The sequence below is a fragment of the Homalodisca vitripennis genome, chromosome 4 (genome assembly GCF_021130785.1).
Source record: "Homalodisca vitripennis isolate AUS2020 chromosome 4, UT_GWSS_2.1, whole genome shotgun sequence".
NCBI classification, from domain to species: Eukaryota; Metazoa; Arthropoda; class Insecta; order Hemiptera; family Cicadellidae; genus Homalodisca; species Homalodisca vitripennis.
Window position 1 is genome coordinate 107,329,781 of NC_060210.1, and position 20,346 is coordinate 107,350,126.

At 33.7% G+C, this 20,346-nt stretch overlaps 1 protein-coding gene across 2 annotated transcripts; it reads left to right on the forward strand.

Moving 5' to 3' along the window:
• Positions 1 to 1,722: 1,722 nt before the first annotated feature.
• Positions 1,723 to 16,567, forward strand: LOC124359923 (ragulator complex protein LAMTOR4). Of its 2 annotated transcripts, none has more exons than XM_046813059.1 (4): positions 1,723 to 1,847; positions 5,980 to 6,075; positions 7,880 to 7,988; positions 16,279 to 16,567. In XM_046813059.1, exons 2-4 carry the CDS (start codon positions 6,004 to 6,006, stop codon positions 16,434 to 16,436), a joined length of 339 nt encoding a protein of 112 aa, XP_046669015.1. In that variant the 5' UTR covers positions 1,723 to 1,847; positions 5,980 to 6,003; the 3' UTR covers positions 16,437 to 16,567. The 2 variants fall into 2 exon arrangements, with proteins under 2 accessions (XP_046669015.1, XP_046669016.1); XM_046813060.1 differs by lacking the exon at positions 1,723 to 1,847 and adding an exon at positions 2,138 to 2,168.
• Positions 16,568 to 20,346: the final 3,779 nt, after the last annotated feature.

A 20,346-nucleotide genomic window follows, 5' to 3' on the forward strand; every position in this document is an offset into this window, starting at 1 on the left:
GACACAGAGAGGTGTTGTTTTCAACCACAAAGTAGTAGACCCTTTACTTTTCACTAAACGTTAAATTCACTAAAACTTTCTACTTTTTAAACAAAGATACAGCCGAACTAAGTGATAAAAACTCAAACAACTCCATACATTGCAGTGCTAAGCTAATGCCATTATAACCCACTTATGTTAAAAAGAACACTGGACTCGCGTGAGAACAGGAATTCGTCATCGAACGTAGTGTTTTTTTTTTATAACTGCGAGCACTATATCAGTTATACGGTTAACCAATCCCTGTTAAAGCCATAACGCGAGAAGGTAAATTTAAGGAAGACTTATATTTGCAAGTTTTTAGCAGTGAACCGAGGCAAATATGTAAATAAATTATGTACAGCACTGTAATATAACAAAAACTACTGAATAAGAATCATCATTTACACTGTAAGCTATAAACAACAGTTAAGATAGCCTAGATAGCATGACCTCATTATTCTCAAAACTGAAACCGATCGTCAGGTCGCTATTATAGACCAAAAGTTTATTTCTGTTAGAAGTTATAAAAACAAATTTGATTTCTTAGCTTTTGTCTTGGTCGCGTATAAATCTTGATAGTATTTCCCACAGGTGGCAACACTAAGCGGATATTAAATGTCGAGTTCAGGCGTCGTATTGATGCCGTGTAACTATCACTAAACAGGAGTGTAAAACTATGAGTGGTTTTGTAGACATTGAATCTGTGCAGATCATGTGGTATATTTGTTTGGTAAAGCTAGTTCGCTTATATACAGTGCTATCATTATAAACAGTTCGTATGGATTTTTTATTCAATTATAATATTTTAGTATTTATGTTATTAGTGATGAACTAAGTTTAAGATTGAGTTTATCAACTAAAATTCAGTCTTCAAAAATTTCTCTCTAATGAATTCTGTACATACTTTTAAGTCACGTGTTTTTGTTGTTAGTGGAAACGTATATTTACTGTTTTTCATGGAGTAAATATTGGATAATGGTCGTCCCTATACGGAAAGGATCGCTCTTTCCACGTTTATACTTTTAACGATTATCGGATATTTTTTGCTATATTATTTTTTTTCTTTGAATCGTGTTTTTCATGATTAGACTAAAAAATATCATGTTTTTTTATATATTTAACTGAAAATGGCAGTTCCGGATAGGGAGCATTTTTAATCGGACGCACGCTATAGAATTTTGAATTATTGCTTGATAGATTCTTAAAAGATCGTATCCAAAGTGAGGTTTTGCTCTTCACCAGATGAACAATATAGAGGCATTCTTGACGAGACTCTGTAATTTTAATCTGTTACATGATATGTGCTACCTTGAGGTATGCTTTTATTTGTCACCAACGGTGCGGGTAAATTTGAAAAAGTTACACATAATGGGACATTTAATACAAATTAAAAATATGGGCCTGTTTATGATTGTCAGAGTTTACTAAATATAACATGTACTACGTTTTTGTCATATATTATAATCAATATATACTATGTATTTAGTGTTTTGCTTGATAGCACGTCACCCGAATGTTTCAAGTGGCAACAGAAAGTTTGTGTTGGATAGAATATCTTCTCATATACTTCTCTATAATCAAAGAAATAATTACTCTACAAAATTACATATATCAATGACTGCGTTAAAGCGCAAAGACATGTGAGATAGTGGTTCACCTCAGTCTTTCTCTTTGACGTATATCAATGGCAATAACGCATTTTATATTCTTTGTAATCAAGTTATCTACCAGCTGTATCAGTCCGCATTCAATTCAGCAGTTAGCAGAATAATATTGTAGGTTGAATTTATACGAACACGAACTTCATTTGATTTTGAGGTTATCTTGTAAGTCTTATTTATAAATCTTATTTTTGCTACATTTACAAACAATAATTTAATCCAAAATATATGAACAGCATAAAAAAAGTCTTCTCATATTTTCTAAAAAGCCCTATTAAGCTAGAAACCAGTAGTTAGTAAAACAACACTTTTCCAATATTTATTTTTTGGCCGATCCCTTTCATCATTGTTTTACCAACTACTGGTTTTAAAATTTTACACTTGTTCAAGAGTCTTCAACTAAAAAGTAATGTTCTATCTAGTTCATGTTTTTCATTTTCCAAATGGACTACAGTACTGATTGAGTTTTATTTTCATTTTATGCTGGTATTTCCCATTATTTTTATACTAGTTTAATTTTAATGTACATATAACATGCCTTATTCCTACTGATCGAATTTATGAGTTCATTTCCAAATTTCGTCTGCAAAAGTAAAGCAGGCCTAATGTTGACTTTTAATTGTAGGCCTTTGAAATATTCGTGGACATACAGAAAATACTGGATAGAGTATAGGCTATAATTAGACCCGGTTTTCATATTATATTATTATCTAACTATAGCATAACAATAATTACACTCTTTAATATAATCAACCAGCACTGATTAATGACTTTAAAAAATTAACTTATAGCCATTACCATACATAATAACTTAACATAAACTATTAACTTATTCATAATACCATTGTATGCACATTTTCTGATTGTAAACATAATGAGTGATTCATTTAAATAGAAATTACAGTTTACATTTCAAAACAACAAAGTGTTGAAAGACAAACTATGTTTTAATGTTTGTTTTATTGTTAGGCCTATGGTTTTTACCATTTAAATTAGAAATTTTATAATTGTTTGTTTGATATTTATGATTCCTTCATTATTTATATGATTACAAAAAATGTTGTGTATTAAATTATATCTATTAATTTAAACATACCCAATGATTTTATTTATAATTTTTATAGATTCAATATATAGAGTATTAATTATAACAAGCGATATAATACCAGGCCTACCTATCGTACTTTTCTCAAAATATGTTATTATGGCAAGTTTCTTAAACCTTGACAACATTTTTGTTCTTTTACATAAGCCTATCAGCGGCAAATAGTCATTAGATTAAATATGATCATAGAATAAATAAAAACTGCTAAATAGAAACATTATAAACTTTACAATATGAATTTGCTATAACAAAGTTTAGTCTGTGGACTCCCAGGAGTCTCCAAGCCCATACTGGGTGTCCGCGGAACTAGGCTACGAAATATGGAAAAATATATAGACTACTGTTAATACACATTTTGTATGAAAAGCATTTTCTACTCACCCAAAAAAAAAACATTTCACCAAATCAAGTATGAATAGGCAATTAGATAACTACACTAAACGCTAAAAAAACCATAATTGTATTGGTCATTCACAATTTAACAATAATAGCAGGTTAGCAGAAGTAGGCTGCAGCTGTGTCCTTGGGGTTACACCTTAGCGCATCAACAGAAACGGTTTGAGGGGGAGTGGCAGAAATTCACTGGTAGGCCTACTGTACATACAAGTGAAATGCTGATTGACACTAATGGATACGGCAGACAGGCCCCTGCTCCACCTAACCTTGATACGCCGTCTTGTTCTAAATTTAGTGCCAATGCTATTAAAGTTAAAAACTCCCAAGTATTGTAACAATTATTTAAACCTGGGTTTTGTGGAAGCAGGTACGGACATTGATAAAAAACCGCAATGTATTTTGTGTTACAAACTACTTTAAGTAATGGCCCAGGCGATGCAAGCAGCTCCAAACGTCAAGTGGACACACTGTTCAATACATAGAAAAGTGCTGGCAGTGAAGAAAAAGTCAACTGAGCTTAAACCTGTATTTGACGGAACTCGTCAAAATTGTCAGCTACATTAAGCCACAATCCTTGAACTCTGGCATTTTTTTCCCAGCTATGTCAAGAAATGGGAAGTGAGTAGGAACACCTGTTCTTACATACAAAGATTTGCTGGCTTTGTGGAGGAGACGGTCTCACACTTTTTTTGAACTAGCTGATGAAGTAGACAAATTTTATCTTGATCGAAAACACTTAAAGTTCATTTTAAAAGAAAAACTTCATGATTCTTTGTGGTTCTGTAAAATTGCACACTAGTCTAATTTATTTACACATTTGATTGTTTTAAACTTGAAGCTGCAAGGACCTCATATTAACAAATTCATGGTAGAAGACAAAATCAAAGCAATGATTGAAAAACTGAAGCTGTGGGCAAATCGAGTTGAAAGCAATTCATACACATTGTTGCCTTTGTTAGAACAGTTGTTAATAAAATCTATAGAAACTCTACCTGTTGAAGTTCAAGACATGATTGTCGAACATATGACCGACTTAGGAAGTACTTTCCTGCACCAGATGTAAACAACGACTGGATAAGACATCCTTTCTAACAACAATATTCTGCCAGCCTTACTGACCTTTCTGAGAATGAACAAGATTAACTAATAGATTCTTCTTGTAGTAGGATTTGGGAAATAATCTTCAAAGAATAAATAATTTGTATCATTTTTGGTTTCTTGCACAGTCAGAATTTACAAATTTATCAAAACAAATCCCTCAAACATATTGCCCCTTTTTGTACTACTTATTTGTATGAACAAACATTTTCTATACTTAGGAACATAAAAAGTGTCAAGAGAAATGGACTGAAGAACGTTGAACCAGCCATAAGGTTTAAAATTTCGACAATTCTTTCTCAAATTTATGACATTATAAAATTGAAGAAACAAATTCATCCTCCCACTGATAGTGATGAATTATAATGTTATATGTTCATCAAGATATTTAGAGGAAAAACCTATAGCCTACTTAATACTAAATATTGTTAAATATAATTACATATTTGAATATTTGTAAAGAACTTATTTATTTAAAGTCCTAATACAACAGATCAAAATGAATCTGAATTTTTATTACTGCAATTAAAGTGAAAAATTTTAGCTTTTAATTGGTACTAATTTTTATAAATGTGGGGGGTATGCAAATGTTTAATTAATCAATTATCTCCTTTGATATATTTTTGTGATAAATATATTTCGTATATTTTCTAAAATATCACAAACTTAATCAAATGAAAAATAAAACTCTAAATTTTATTTTAGAACTCTGTATTTTCTATATTGCCCATACATGTATGGGCAAAATTAAGAATGAGGAAAATATGTCATGGACATATCATGTTGATGTCCTGTGTAAGAAATTGAATACAAACCTTTACATCTTAAAACGAATAAAAGCCACTAGCAACACTGCAACAACAAAATCGACATACTTTTTGCCGTATTTGAAACGCACATACAATATGGTATAGCTATCTGGGGAGGAACATCTCAAGGGAACCTACAAAAAATTCTGTGTCTTCAGAAGCAAGCGATGAGGATCCTAAATTGCCTGGGACCCAGAGACACCTGCAGAGGGTCTTTTACTGACTTCAGAATTATGACCGTGATATCCCTCTATATCTAGGAAGTTATATTACATGTTGATGGGAAAAACTTACCTCGAGCAGCTGGCCTCCATGACTACCACACCAGACATGCTGCAGAGTACCATCTACCGGCACATCATCTCACGCTGTATCAAAAGAAACCGTCATATGCAGGCTAGAAGCTGTTCAACCTGCTACCGGCAGAAATGAAGGTTCTCACAGGAGAGAAACTAATGATCTCTGACTGAATGGCTGACTTCAAGACCCTTCTACACACTGGAAGAATACCTGCACTGGGAAGATTAAATAAAAAGAAACCTTGCATTTAACCATTTTAACTTTATAAACAACTATATGAACTCTTGTGTATACATTATTGTTGTAAATATTAAAAACATGAAATGATTGTAAATTGACGCTATAAATTTCTCAAAGATATTGTAATGAAGAGTTTCTGATTTCTAAGCATAATTAGCATAATGGGATTTTATGTAGGTTGGGGGTCCTCCAGGACTAAAGGTCTTTTGGTGGGGGTCTGTGGTACGCATGATTATTGTATAACATTCTGAGGCTGGTTTGGTTATTATACAAAATTCTTTTAAAATATATTATTCTTTAATGTTATAGTAATTAATTAACCTACTGTAATTCTTTAATTTTTCTACAGTTTTCGTCATCTTGCCTGTAAGTGATGATGTCGCTGGAACGTATCCAGGATCAAATTGGATATCTTGTGTTGAACGAAGATGGTGCTGTTATTGCTGTGAGTATATACTGTGAATTTAAAATTCAAAAGATGTTTTACATTATTCATGAATAGTTTGTTACTTTGTCTATTTATATTAAATATGTAATGTGTCCCAATTTTAGAGATTTTATTGGAGTAACTTTTGAAATCAGTTCCAAGACTGAACTGTTTACCATGAGAAAATATCGTAGTTCAAAGCTTGTTAGGCATATTTATCCCAAAACCGATTTAGTTATTCAAAATAATCATAAGTTTTGTATGATAGCATTTTCCATTGAAGGGAAATTACAAGTAATAATAACATTAGCGTTAGCAATCTTTCGTGTCTAGAAAGAGAATACAATCTCTTACAAGTGAATAATGCCATAAAAACGTGTAAATTTTAATAACCAGCATTTGTTGAACTCGAGACTCCTGCATTATCCTACCCATCAAGGTTAAATTTTGGATATCTTTTAATATCTAAGGGCCTTAAACTTTACGATTTTAAAACTCCTTAGATCAAATGTTAATGGGCCATCAAATTCCTTAATCTCTCTTGTGCACAAAGACAAGGAGTTTTGGTTCTGTTGAACTCTTTCAGTGTAATGTTGACATGAACCATTCTGATAATAATCTAATTTTTTGCCTGATAGACAATGCCACCTTAGCTATCATAATGTGTAAAGATCTAACACCATTAACCCCTTAACTGACAGTTTTCAGATATGCTCTAACCCCACTATGCCAGTTTTGGGACAAATATCAGCATTAGTTGCTAGCTTTGTAACCAGTACTAAACAACTAATTAATACGGTACAAAATGGGTGGCTGGGGAAGATTGTTATTAAAGAGGGAAATAAACAAGTCATTTTTTTTACTCACCCCTGTGATTTCCTCACGATAACTATCATTTACACTATTGTGATAGTGATACCCTGTGAAGTAGAGTTGCGTGTACAGTCATTGTACATGTAACATGTCTTGTACCACTTTTGTTCTTGCCATGTTGTGTTGCACATGACACTTTCTACAAGAAGCATATTTATTTTCTGATGGTGCCACAACTGAGGGAAAATGTGTTTATGATAATTTAAGAAGTGTGCATCCAGTCGAAGATCACCCTCCTTTATACAGAGCCCTCAAGCTTGTTGAGAGGTCGAGGTTCCTTTTTAGGACTGGTCAGACCATTTCCAGGTGAAATTAAGGTAGTGTTGGTTTCAATCCAGTTTTGGTAAGATATAAATTGTGATCATTGAGAACTGAAAGGTACAATCTGAAACAAGAGAACTGAAACTTACAATAGCAACTTGAAAAACTAGAAAACATTCTTCTGTTTCTAGCATCCTAGTAAAAATTTACAGTGTCCTTTTGTGGTGTTGTTGTAGTTCAAATAACTACTACTAGAGGCAAATATGAGGTTTGTGGTGTCGTGTAGCGAAGCAGCTGTTTGGTATTATTATAACATGGGCATGGTAGTTGAACACAAAAGTGAGGTCACCCATCTTAATGTAGGTGCAGCAGTTAGGAGGTTAAAGGAACTGTTCTAAATAATAATGATAAATCACATAAAGAGATGTATTTAGTCTTCTTTGTGAGCCTTTTGCATTTGTTATACTGTGAGGATCTTATCAGGATAATCAATTGGGAGACTACAATGACAGATACAAAGTGATGCCACATAGTACTGTGCTATTACTATGTCTTATTCAAAGTCAATGTCTTAGTTTGTGTTGCTATCAGCTCTTTCAGGAGTGTATGTTTTTAAATCAATATTAAAACCACCTTGTAAAACTGAGAATTTAAAATAAAAAATTGATTATCATATTATATGTAACAGTCTGGTGGAGAACTCGAAAACTCAGAACATGTGGCCAACATCGTAACAGATCTCATCTCTCTTGCCGACAACATTCTTCCTAATGAAGATGGCTACAAGAGAATTTCAGGTAAGTCAAAAATCCTACATTTTCAAATTTTTGGTTTGTTCGTATTCAATATTTGTGTTAATATTGTAAAATCATTTATCATATTAATACTACTAATAACCATCATTTTATTGCTTTTCTTTGATATAAAATGTATGAAGTACTTTTTAGAAAAAATGAAAAAAATACATTTTTATCAGTTCTATATTTTATAAGAATCCAAAACAGACATATAGCCTATAGGAAAAATATATGCTAAAAAGGTGTATAAGAGTTATAAAATCTACTGTCCCTTATTTTATAAAATAAATACAAATATGATTGAAATGTAACTCGCTATCATGTCATTCTGAAATAGAAGAAAGTATCAAATAGGTGCAAAATCACCTACAGCAGGAGAGTGTATAGTAAAATACATTTTAAAGTAATATGTTATTGTAAATCTGATTTGTTTGAAAAAAAAACACTTTCAAACCATTATTTTGTTAATATTTTCAGAACTGTATACCTTAGTTATGCTTAATTACTATTGTGTTGTTTCTCAAAATAATAAAATATGCTAATTTATTCTATGTATTTAGGTTTTGTGTAAAAAGCTATATGGGCAGTGGCTGGAATTCTATCTTCTAGTAGAAATTACAACAAAGACAATTCAGATAACTAGGACCAGTCGATGATAGTAACAGAACTGGCAGTCAGATCAACAGTGGCAGGGTATTTTAGTAGAGATGGCTAAGATTTCAGACCTAGACATCTCGATAACCAGGGCCAGTCAGTGGTAGTAATAGGTCTGGCTATCAGATCAAGCAGTGAATCCATAGGCGTAGCGTGACCTAATAATTTGGGGGGGCACGGGGTCTCCGGGGGGGGGGGTGGTCCCGTGGAAACTTTTTTGAAAACTACCACTTAAGAACTAAAGTAAAGTATATGTGTATTTTTTGTTAAACATTGGTTTTAATCAATTTTTACTATATTGATGGATTGTAAAAAGACTCAATTTCAAATTATACAAGTTTATTCTATTCTAGACATAACTGCAAGGACATTTATAACACAAAAACAAATTTGTGTACAAGACAAAGTTTTTAAGGTGAACAGAACTACAGTAATGGTTTTCAACGAACCAATTTTCGTTACTTCTAATGAAGCATTAGCCTCCTATCGGCTAGATTTGAAAATCTGTCAACTAACAGATCTAGTTTTTTTATCTTTCATGTATTCAGACGTCAATTTCTTGCTCAATAGACATCAGGGCAAGCCCACTTAAGCGGTCTTCTGTCATGGTGCTTCGAAGAAATGTCTTTAGCCTTCGTAGTGTAGAAAACGATCTTTCTGCGCTTGCTGTTGTGATAGGCCACGAAAGTGATATTTCTAGTAGCTGCCAAACATCTGGTGCACTGGCTTGAAGATCATTCTCAATAAAAAAATCAGCCAAACTCTTGGAACGTTATTCTTGTGGTTGCTTTGTCTGTTTTGACAAAATTGTTCTTTGCATAACAGTGAAAAAACTTAAGATGTACAGAGAAACTTAAAGACAAGTTATAAAACTTTTGGATTGCCATAACAGCGTTGTTGTCAATTTCGGTCCAATTAAATAGTAACTGGGCAATGCAGTTGATTTTATCATAATCGTTCTTGGGAAAAAACGAGATTGCAGGTTTACAATTACTGTGTCTAAAGCAGCAAAGTAAATGCCAGTCTTGAACATCTGTTCAGGTTCAGGTTCAGGTGATTGATGAAATGCAGCATCTGAAGAGCTACTACTAGCTTCAAGTTTTTTTTGGAATCTTTCCGTTTGCGTGGTAGTGAAGGCCTTTCAACTGACAAACCTTTCATACCATATTTGTTACACTGTTCTTCCTGACCCATTCCACATCTGAATAAAGCCATCATCAATTTCTGTCCAGTTTTTAAACAGTCAATGACTGATTCAACTTTTGCAAAAACCTTAGAAATGTCAAGAGATTCACTCTGCAGTTCTTTGGAGAGTATATCAGTCTGACTCAAAACGCTGTGCAATAGTTTTAAACTGAATACAAATTCAAATGTGCTGATTTGTTTGGCTAGACCATCAGCTTCGGCTGCAATTTTACGATTTGATACATCGTTTGCAATAACTTCCAAAGTTTCGTACACTTCAGGGAGCTGCTCTAGAATTACATGGATTGCTTTGTGTCGAAACTGTCCATCTTAGTTCGAGACAAGCTCACCAGTCTTTTCATTTTTGTTTCTCCGCTTTGCTTACATATTGATTCAAATATTGAAAAACCTGTTAGCTGATGCATTAATTAAGTTATACAGGTGATTTACTATGGATAAAGCAATTCCGAAGCTGTCTTATTTCTTCACAAAATCTCTGAACAGCCAGATCAAGCAAGTGGGCATGGCAGTGTGTGTACAAAGCTTTAGGCTCTTCTTCTTGGAACCTTGAGGCAACACCTTTGAATTTGCCGCTCATGTTACTAGCTCCATCATATGCCTGGCCGTGCATTTTATTTAAAGCTTATACCCAACTGCTGCAGATACTGTTTAATAGTGTGATGTAAATTTTTCACCAGTAGTGTCTGACACATCAACGAAGCCCAAAAACCTTTCATTGATTTTAATGTGTCCATCTATTTTAGTAATGTAATCGAATGCAAATGCTAAGCTGTTCACGGGTTGAAATATCCGTAGTTTCATCACAAATAATTGAGTAGGCCAAAGCCTCACTCACATCTTGGACAATTTTGTTGAAGCATTTCACCTTTTTTATGCAATCTATTATCTTCATTTTGTACCTGGGCACTTTTGTATGAATGGACTGGGGATTTCATTAATGTTTGGATTCCTTCCTCCATTTGAGTAGATCTCAGTTGTAGCAGTTCTATATAAGTTCCCCCTGTTAAATGAAGCAGTACTCTCATCATGTCCTCTTAAGGCAAGATTCTGTTTTCCAAGGAATAGGATGTTTTCAGTTTCAATTATGAATTTTAAATACCTCCTATTCATCTCAACCATTTTAGTATGTGCCGTGAGGACAACGAATCTGCTACCGTGCTTCCTGCTTTTCTATACTCATTGAGAAACTGTTTAGATTTTTGATGCATTTCACTATTCTCATGTTTCCTGAATTTTTCCAAAAGCTTTCTTCCAATTGTTCATGCCCAGTTTAGTGAATGACTCTCCCCGCGACCAGACTTATGTTGACAAAATAGTCGGCATGGGTAACAAAATGCAGCGTCTTTAATGGAGCTATATTCGACCCAATTAAATTCACTGTACCAGGATTCTTTGAACTGCTCGATTTGATTGAATCTTGCTTACCTTAAAACAATCAACAGGCTGAAATGCTCCTTTTGCAATATCTGCACTTTGTACTCCCAATGAAGGATCTCTACTTTCGCCCTGGAATGTAGCATTACGATCTGGGCGTATAAACAAGATGGCGATTCATCACCAACGCTACCTCCAGTGCTACTTCCCGCTAAATGTCTATCTCATTTACACTTTCACTTGAATTTCCAAGTTTTTTAAAGAATGTTTAGTACAGAGGACTGTTTCTTAGACATGATAACAAACGAACATCCGCAAAAATTACACAAACAATAGCAGTTCAGCTAGTAACAATAAGCTTTATTGAACGATAAAACGTGGCGACCACTACACAACACAACACACGCGCACTGAGCTGGTATGTTATCCCTCCGCCAGGCGTCGTCAATGCTCGGAGGCCCTCGGCCGGTGTCGGCTGGGCTCGGGTGCATTCAATCGGCTGCTCCAGCTCGGGCGCAACCGGCCAGAGTCGGCTCACCGGCACTTGTAAATTTAGTTGTAACACGCGCATACTTTACACACACAGAATCAAATTAGATGCATACAGAAAAATAGACTAACGGGGGATCTATATTAGTTATTCATTCGTAACTTTTAGTGTATACATATACGTAATTTAAAGATAATTTATATTATTTTTTTCTTTTTTTGCATAATGTTGGGGGGGGCACGTGCCCCCCGTGCCCCCCCCGGCCCGACGCCACTGAGTGAATCAATCTGTGTTTTCTCTTTCCTGCATGCAACAGGATGTCATGTAAAATGCTGCTTTAAGCTATTGAAATAATTCCTGATCTTGAAGCCTCTGGTGCTTGACCTGAAATATAGTGCAGTGGTTGTCCTGAATGTAGGGTGTAGTAGATCTCATGCATTAAACTGTGTTTTATTTGGGAGTTTTATTTTATTTATTTATTTATTTTAATGTCAAACAGGAGCTATATTGTTGTTCTCTCATTAACCAGGATATAGTATCAGACCATGCTGGGGTCTTGGTTGAGTTTGACTTAAATAAAGTTAGGCCAAAACAATGTAATGGCATACAATCAACAACACGACTTCTTACAAGGGAAAGATTGTTTAGCCTTACTGAAAGTTTAAAAAATGACACAGACTGGACTCCTTTGTATCTTGTAAGTGATGTAAATTTAGCATTTGAATTCTTTGTAAATATTGTGTCTAATAATTTAAATAACAACTGTCCAATAGTCAGTGTAAAAGGCAAGGGCAATTCAAGACAACGTTATAAAAGATGGTTCACACCTCAACTACAAAATATGAGAGCTTACTTGTTAATTTTATATGATAAGTGGAGGAAAAGTTGTAATACCGTTGATAAGGATAGATATAAGAGATATAGGAAAATTTACAATAAGACTATTTCTGAAGAAAAAATTTCTATAAATAATTATTTAATATCAAATGCTCCAAATAAATGTAAAATGGCATGGAATATTGTAAGAAATGAATCTGGAGTTAAGAAATCAAATATCTCAAAAAATATACCACTCTTGCCAGGAGAGTTAAACAGTTATTTTGTTAATGCACCATTAACTAACAACACAATAAATTCTGTAAATGGTTTAACTCACAATGATTTTTTTGCATAATTTTCCTCTCCCTGATAAAGAGAATTTTAAGTGGAACACGATTGATGATAGTTTGGTCAAATTTATTGTAAATAGGTTAAATAATACACGCAGTGAGGATATTTATGGGCTCTCAAACTTTGTAATAAAGCATATAATTAATATGATAATAGTGCTTCTTACTTACTTTGATAAATCTAACTATGTTTAAAGGTCAGTTTCCATATTGTCTAAAATCAGCTAAAGTCACCCCAGTTTTTAAAAAAGGTAACAGAAATTTACCAGAGAATTGCCGACCCATTGCAATTGTGCCTGTTTTCAGTAAAATAATTGAATCTTGTTTGTTGTCTCAATTGCATAATTATTTTGTAAATAATTCATTGCTATATGACCATCAATATTGGTTTAGGCCTAAACTCTCCACTGCAATGGCTGTGGAAACTATGATTGATGTAATTTTAAAAGGTTTTGAAGACAAGTTAGTTATAGGTTCTAGTCTGATTGACTTGAGCAAAGCTTTTGACAATGTTTCCCATAGTATACCTGTATTATGTAGAAAACTAGAATATTATGGCATTAAGAATGTGGAGTTAAGTCTGTTAGAAAGTTATCTAACGAATAGAAAGCAGGTTGTTAAAGTCAATAATTCTAAATCTGAGTATTTAAATCTCGTAGCTGGTGTCCCTCAAGGATCTGTATTGGGGCCATTTCTTTTTTTAATCTATGTAAATGACTTTAGTGTAAATATACCTTGTCTATCTGTACTATACGCAGATGACACCACACTGATTAGTGCAGATGGGAATATTGCCAATGTTATGTTGCAATTAAATACATCCCTAGAACAAGCTAAAGCTTGGTATTCTGCAAATAGCCTTTTAATAAATGAAAACAAAACTGAAAATATAATATTCACATTTAAAAACCATTGGATTAATGATAGTTTATTCAAACCTGTAAAACTACTTGGCTTCTATCTAGATAGTAAACTGTGCTGGAACGTACATATTGATAATCTCTGTAAAAAATTATCTAGGGTAATTTTCCTGCTAAGAAAATTGAAGTACTGTGTAAACTTAGAAACACTTATAATGACGTACAACGGCTTATTTCATAGCCACTTGTGTTACGGCATTCGACTGTGGGGTAATTCCAGTACAGCAAAAAACGTTTTTGTCTGGCAGAAAAAAGCAATTAGAATATTAGCTGGATTATCATACCAAGAGTTTTGCAGACAACATTTTTCTAGGCTTAAAATTATGACCTTGGCATGTACTTATATTTTCTATAACCTAATATATGTAAAAGAAAATGAAGATAGATTTGAAACACAATGTACACTCCATGAGTATGATACCAGATCAAAAGATAATCTAAGAACTCCTAATATAAGGCTAGATAAATATTATAAAAGCCATAAATACCAGCAGTTAAAACTATTTAATAAGCTTCCTCTTTTTGTTAGAGCTTTACCTTTCAAACAATTTAAACCAAAAATGTCAGAGTGGCTTAAGCTTAAGGAATTTTACAGTGTTGAGGAGTATATGAAATGTGATATGTTGTAAATAACAAATATATATAAGGATAGTCCATAATTTATTATATTTATTTTAAATTTTAGATTTTAACTCCATGTCTCTGTGTGTTTTTTGTGCTTTTTATGTTTTATTTATTTGAGTAGATTTAAGTATTTGTTATATATTTATTATAATAGATATGACTGGAAACTAGTATATATTTATACTATATCAATAGAATTACGCTGAAAAATAATGTTATTTTGACGAAGCCTATTGTAATCTTTGGAATACTTAATGGCCAATAAAACTTCTGATTTCTGATTTCTGAGTGGTTTATTGAAATAAATTTTCTTTAGATTAGTATAAGTAGGTAAGAATTATTTACTAGCTAACAGTATCACTTATTAACAGTATTGGTTACTGGTACCATTTTGTATTATTATTGACTTAATGTTTTCGAATTAGAACAAAAGGTTTGAAAAAGGCTTTGGATAAAAAAAACTGACACGAAACCAGTGAGACTTATTTAAGCATGGGTAATGTCACATAGATCACAATACACTTGATATGTTTTTGGTACTATGGGATTTCTGGGAGTAGCATTACGTACTACTTTCTTAGGGGCGACATTAGTATTCCATCCCCTGATTTTACCCCCAATTGGTTGGCGTCCCCACCCTTAGGGAGCGTGCAATCAAGCCGCTCTTCCTGAAGGGATTCACCTTATCCTCAGAACTTTTGTTTACATTGTCCATAAGACCAGTAATTCGTACAACAAGGGGCATGGCGGGGTAATGAGGAACAGGTATAAATTGGTACTAAAAAGACCTGCCCCATTTCACTACGAATGGCATGTCAGACATCAGACACACACCACCGTACATACTTTTAATATCTGTAGGGAGATATTGTATGCTATATAACATGTCTTCTGGAAATGATAACATGTCCAAAAAAATCTTAAACAATTTGATCATATAAATAACTTCACTAAGTTTGTTCACCAGCATAGTACACCATTTGATTCATATATGGCAGCCATTCCGATGTTTAAAAGTTCACAACTCTGTTAATTGTGAAGCTAGAGAAAACATTAAGTGCTTTGGATTGCACATAATATTCCTTAAACTTTTTGTTACAGTCAAATTGTTTTCTTAAATGGTTTTTGAGATATCAATTACTTGTAAATTCTATATGAATTTTTCAGTCCCTAAAACAATGCTAAAACAAGTTGAATCTTACTTCCTCATCTGAATTCATTAACCAGCTTAGTATGCCATTTTGATCCAATTTGGCAACTGATCAGATGTACAAAATTTCACAACTCTGTTATTTATGTTCTCAGAGAAGGGTCTTTTTGTACAAATACAGTTCTACATAATTTCTAAATAAACAATATTAATATTTTAGATGTCACAAAATTTACCCACTTCAGTTTGAGCTGGAAGGACTATTCTTTTCTCAATTCTTTTCAATAAATTGAGAACATTGTAGCAATCCCAAAATTAAAATAAAGAAGGTTTGAGCAGTTTTCATTTTAGAAACTTCTTTAAATTGTCTGCTATTTTTTAAATTGAACTAGCACTGTAAGACCAACAAACAAGTAGAAGACTGAAGTAAAAGACAGACCAAGGTTCATTGTTAATTTAACTGTCATTCTTGCCTTAAATCAACAGTTGTGTGAAAGAAAATTGTTATTATTCTTTGTTAATTTGTTCAATTATCTGTTCATGCAATACATTGTCATTATTGATGGTAATATTTCAAAAATATTACAGTTTGACTGGTTGTCTAGGGTCTGGTTTTACTATCTCCTAACACTTATATTGATAAGCTGTCTTTTCAAATGTTATGTCACAGCCATATATTGTCAGTTTTGTATCCATGTTACAGTCACGTATCCAAACTTCAGCTACGTGATATGTCTGTCCAACAAGAAGTTGTACGTCTTAAAGAAACGTCATGCGTGGACCCCTCGTTCACCCCCTACACCTCCTCCTCCCACCATCCTCGAGATTGTTGATGAGGATGCTACAGCTGTCAATGCTTGATACCCCACCAACCCTGTCATCCTACTATACTACATTGTCTTTATTATATTTAATTACTTGTAAACTATAATATTACGATGAAATTATTTTTGTATATTAAACTTGTATATATATTATATTATATATTAATATTCAATTATTTTCTTCATTCAGACCTCAGTGAATTACTCATAAATAACATTCACAATAAACCTTATTTTTTGTAAATATAGTCGTACTCTATATTAAAAATCTAATATACCGTGGTGGTTTTCTTGAAAAGTGAAACAATATTTATTTATTATATTATTACAAGATTCTTGGGTTTCTTGCAGTTTTGATATTTCATATTTATTTCAAAATTTCTAGAATATATCAATGTGGCTGTGATAGTTACTCAGAATAACATACCTTTATTTTTAATGATGAGAAACTTGTCATCATACAAATGACTTAGCAAATTAGTCATTTGTTTACTTTGACCCTAAAATGATTCTTGATGAAAATGTGAATAAAGAAGTTATTGATTAATTGACTGGATGTAATAAAAGTATAAAAAAATGTTTAAAGCAACTTATTTAAAACTAATAAATACTAGCATATGTATAGTACTAGCTGTTTCCCGCGGCTTCGCACGCTTCTGGTTCAAGTGAATTATATTTCCAACAGCGATGTAGAGTTTGACCTTGTTGCCACGATCAAGAAAATCTTTCAGAAGTGTATGTCTATAGCCATTGTACACGCACAACGCACATGTACATTAAAAAGTGGTCTAACACTCAAGCTTTAAGTTCAGCCAGAAATTTATTTTTAAGACAAATATACATAATAAATTAGCGCCTTCAAATAGTGTTTGGCAATTTAATATACGCAACTGTCTTGTAGTTACAGTTTATAATGTGCAAGCGCTTTGAAAACCTTTATATTTTGCAGCGCTGCCTTGTGGTAAGTTACATCAATGGGCATAGTATATAAACCTTCACCGTGTAAAAATACATAAACATACAGATTTCCATAACGAATGGTCAAATAGTTTCTGAGTCTATAAAGGACATACACACAAACATTCATTTTTATATATAGGGTTAATAAAAAGTATGGAGACCCCCGATTAATATTGTAACAGCTCACACGAGAAAAACTAAACTCGCCAAACCTATCCTAAAGATTATCCAGAAAACTACTAGAATCACGGATGAGGATCAAAGGTCTACATCAGATGCTAGAAGAGCGTCCTCTGCCTAGGTTTAATGTTGGGTTACGTACAGATTAGAGATGAACTTTAGCAGCCAGATCCTCTTAAAAAATACATTGTATCCAAGAATAAGGTCAAGCCATACCTCCATGGAATGGTTAAACCTGTCAGAAAAGATATGATGGCTATAAAATAAATGAAACTCTATGATCGTAACATTACAATTAAGAGCAATTTCTGTGATTACATCATTCATTGGTGTCAAGTACGAGAAAATCAACATTTTCAAAACAGCCAGGTGGTTCTTAAAGCCCATTCCTCCTTTGAGCTCAGGTCAGGTGAATATGATAATAAAGATCTAAACCCTATTGGACAGTCAAGCTGCACTAATATTACTTAAAGCCTACTGTAACAAAGTTACCCTAATGAATTATGAGGGGATTGTGGGAAATGAGACAGTGAACAGGAAGTGTCAGATCAGAAACTCTTGTCATGAAATGAGTGGCTATAGAGACTTCTCTTCTGGAAAAGCCTCCCAGGTTGTAGACAAGCGAAAGCTGTCATATACCCCCTATCGATAGACAGCAAAGCTTTTCTTGGACCCAGTACACCAGACGTCAGATTGTTTTGGACATCTAAGTCTACTGAATGGACATTGCTTACTTAATGGCAGATTATTATCTCTCTGTCACAGATATGTCGTTTCTGCAAGGAGTCTAAGAAGACTGCTATACACATCATTTGTGACTGTACAGGAATTGCCCTGATTAGGTGGGGACACCTGTATGGGGAATTTTTGAAACCTGAGGTGGAATTTTTAGCTCCACGGGACGTCTTAAAAGTTTATCAAGAGCCTTAATATGACCGGGTTTGTCTAGATTTCAGAGTTGTCTCAATAGATCCTCAGGGTCGTGGTGACAGGGAGTTAATATTTTGCCATTTCAACACAATAGTATTGTATTGTATAGAAATTAAACTGCTGATGAATTGGATCGCTCGCATCAATGAAGTTCATCGGACCACAGTTATGTGATGTCTGTGGGATATGCATGTCAGGTAATCAATTCCTTGGCAAAGAAGAAAACATCAAAGAAGATGGGTCACAACGCCGGGGCTCAGGATGAGTTACACTTGCCTTCCAGTGAAGTTGCTGTAGAGACACTACAACTGGAGAGAGATAACACAGTGATAGCAATCTGATAACAGGGCTTATTGCAGGGCACTATCATCTAAAAAAGCACCTTCACAGGATAGGAGTCTCCAACAGAGATCATGCATGCAGGCTATATGAACAACATGAGGAGACTGCTGAACATGTGATTTTTGCCTATGTGAGCTTGATAGAGAGAGGAAGAGGACACAATTGAAACACTGCATAAAGGACAAGTAATATATCATAGCGAATGCATTGGTAAGTTACAGGACTTAAGCAGGTTGGAAAGTATTGAAAATCCTTCCGTTACTCAGTGGAAAGTGCAAAAGCCCTTGAAGCCTGATACATATATAACCTTCAGGTGGTACATAAGGAGTTTGATACAACCTGTTTGAGTAAAATAGAATAGGTAGTATAGGCCAAGTCTAGTCCATAAGAGGTTGATTCATGAAAAATACTTTTCCATTTAGACGCAAACCCTAATATCTTACTTGCCAGGCAAACATGTTACCACTGCCCCACCTTTATCAAATAAATTATTTTGTATTTGGTCCTTTCTGTCACATGTTTTTTGATAATTTAACTAAATTTAGATTGGAAGGCCAAATTCGTTTCCACCAACTCTCAATATTTATTACATTGCTGTAAGTTGCAATAGCATAATTCGATTCTAATACAAATTTATTTACCGAATGAGCAAGGCACCACTACACCATTTTTTGTGAATCAATTAATTTGTATTTGGCCGTTTCTGACATACATGTTCCAATAATCAAAACTAGCACACATATACATATACATGGTTAATAAAAAGTCTGGAGAATAAAAAGTTACAATATTAGTCTATATAAGACTAATATTGTAACAGCTCACACGAGAAAAACTAAACTCGCCACACATTTATGTTATATTATGAGGTACTTTTTGGGCATAATTACTGCTTCATTCACAAACCCAAAATGGGGGATTTTGGGGGCAGCTCATAAATTTTAAATGTAAAGCCCCATCAAGTGACCTGTCATTTTCAAGCCCCTGATAAAAGAAAACAAACAACGCAAACTAGAGGTCTCTATCTTAACCCAGTAAAAAATGACTGCCAATTGAAAATTTTATAAGCCAGAATAAACTACTTACAACATAGGAATAAGTAACTTATGGGGCAGCTAAAAACAGTCACTTTTAAGCACCACTCAGTTGATCTCTCATTTGTTAGGTATTAAAAGGCAAAACAATCTCAAAACGAAGTATGGGTTTAAATATCAAACCTAGCAAATAACAAAAGTTTAAAGAAATATTGGGAATTCCTAACTGCAGGAGGTACAACCTCTACTGTACGCAGATGACATAACCCTAATCTGTAGTCATAAAGAGCTAGACATTAGTGCAGCTGGGATCCAAGAAACCTTGTCCAGCCTTGAACAATACCTGTTAAAGGTATCGCTTAATATAAATCCAAGAAAGTGTAAAACTATCATAATAAGTAGAAGGAAAGAAATCATAAATCCCACATTGACTGTTGACAATCAAGTCATTCCTGTAGTCAATAGCCATAAGATCTTAGGTATTATAATCGATAATAAATT

Bases quoted from the DNA above. Each gene is read 5' to 3' on its own strand.
- LOC124359923 (XM_046813059.1), top strand. From the start codon at position 6,004: ATGATGTCGCTGGAACGTATCCAGGATCAAATTGGATATCTTGTGTTG. The intron at 6,076-7,879 runs GTGAGTATATAC...TATATGTAACAG, and splicing joins AAGATGGTGCTGTTATTGCT to TCTGGTGGAGAACTCGAAAA. The intron at 7,989-16,278 runs GTAAGTCAAAAA...TCCATGTTACAG, and splicing joins TGGCTACAAGAGAATTTCAG to TCACGTATCCAAACTTCAGC.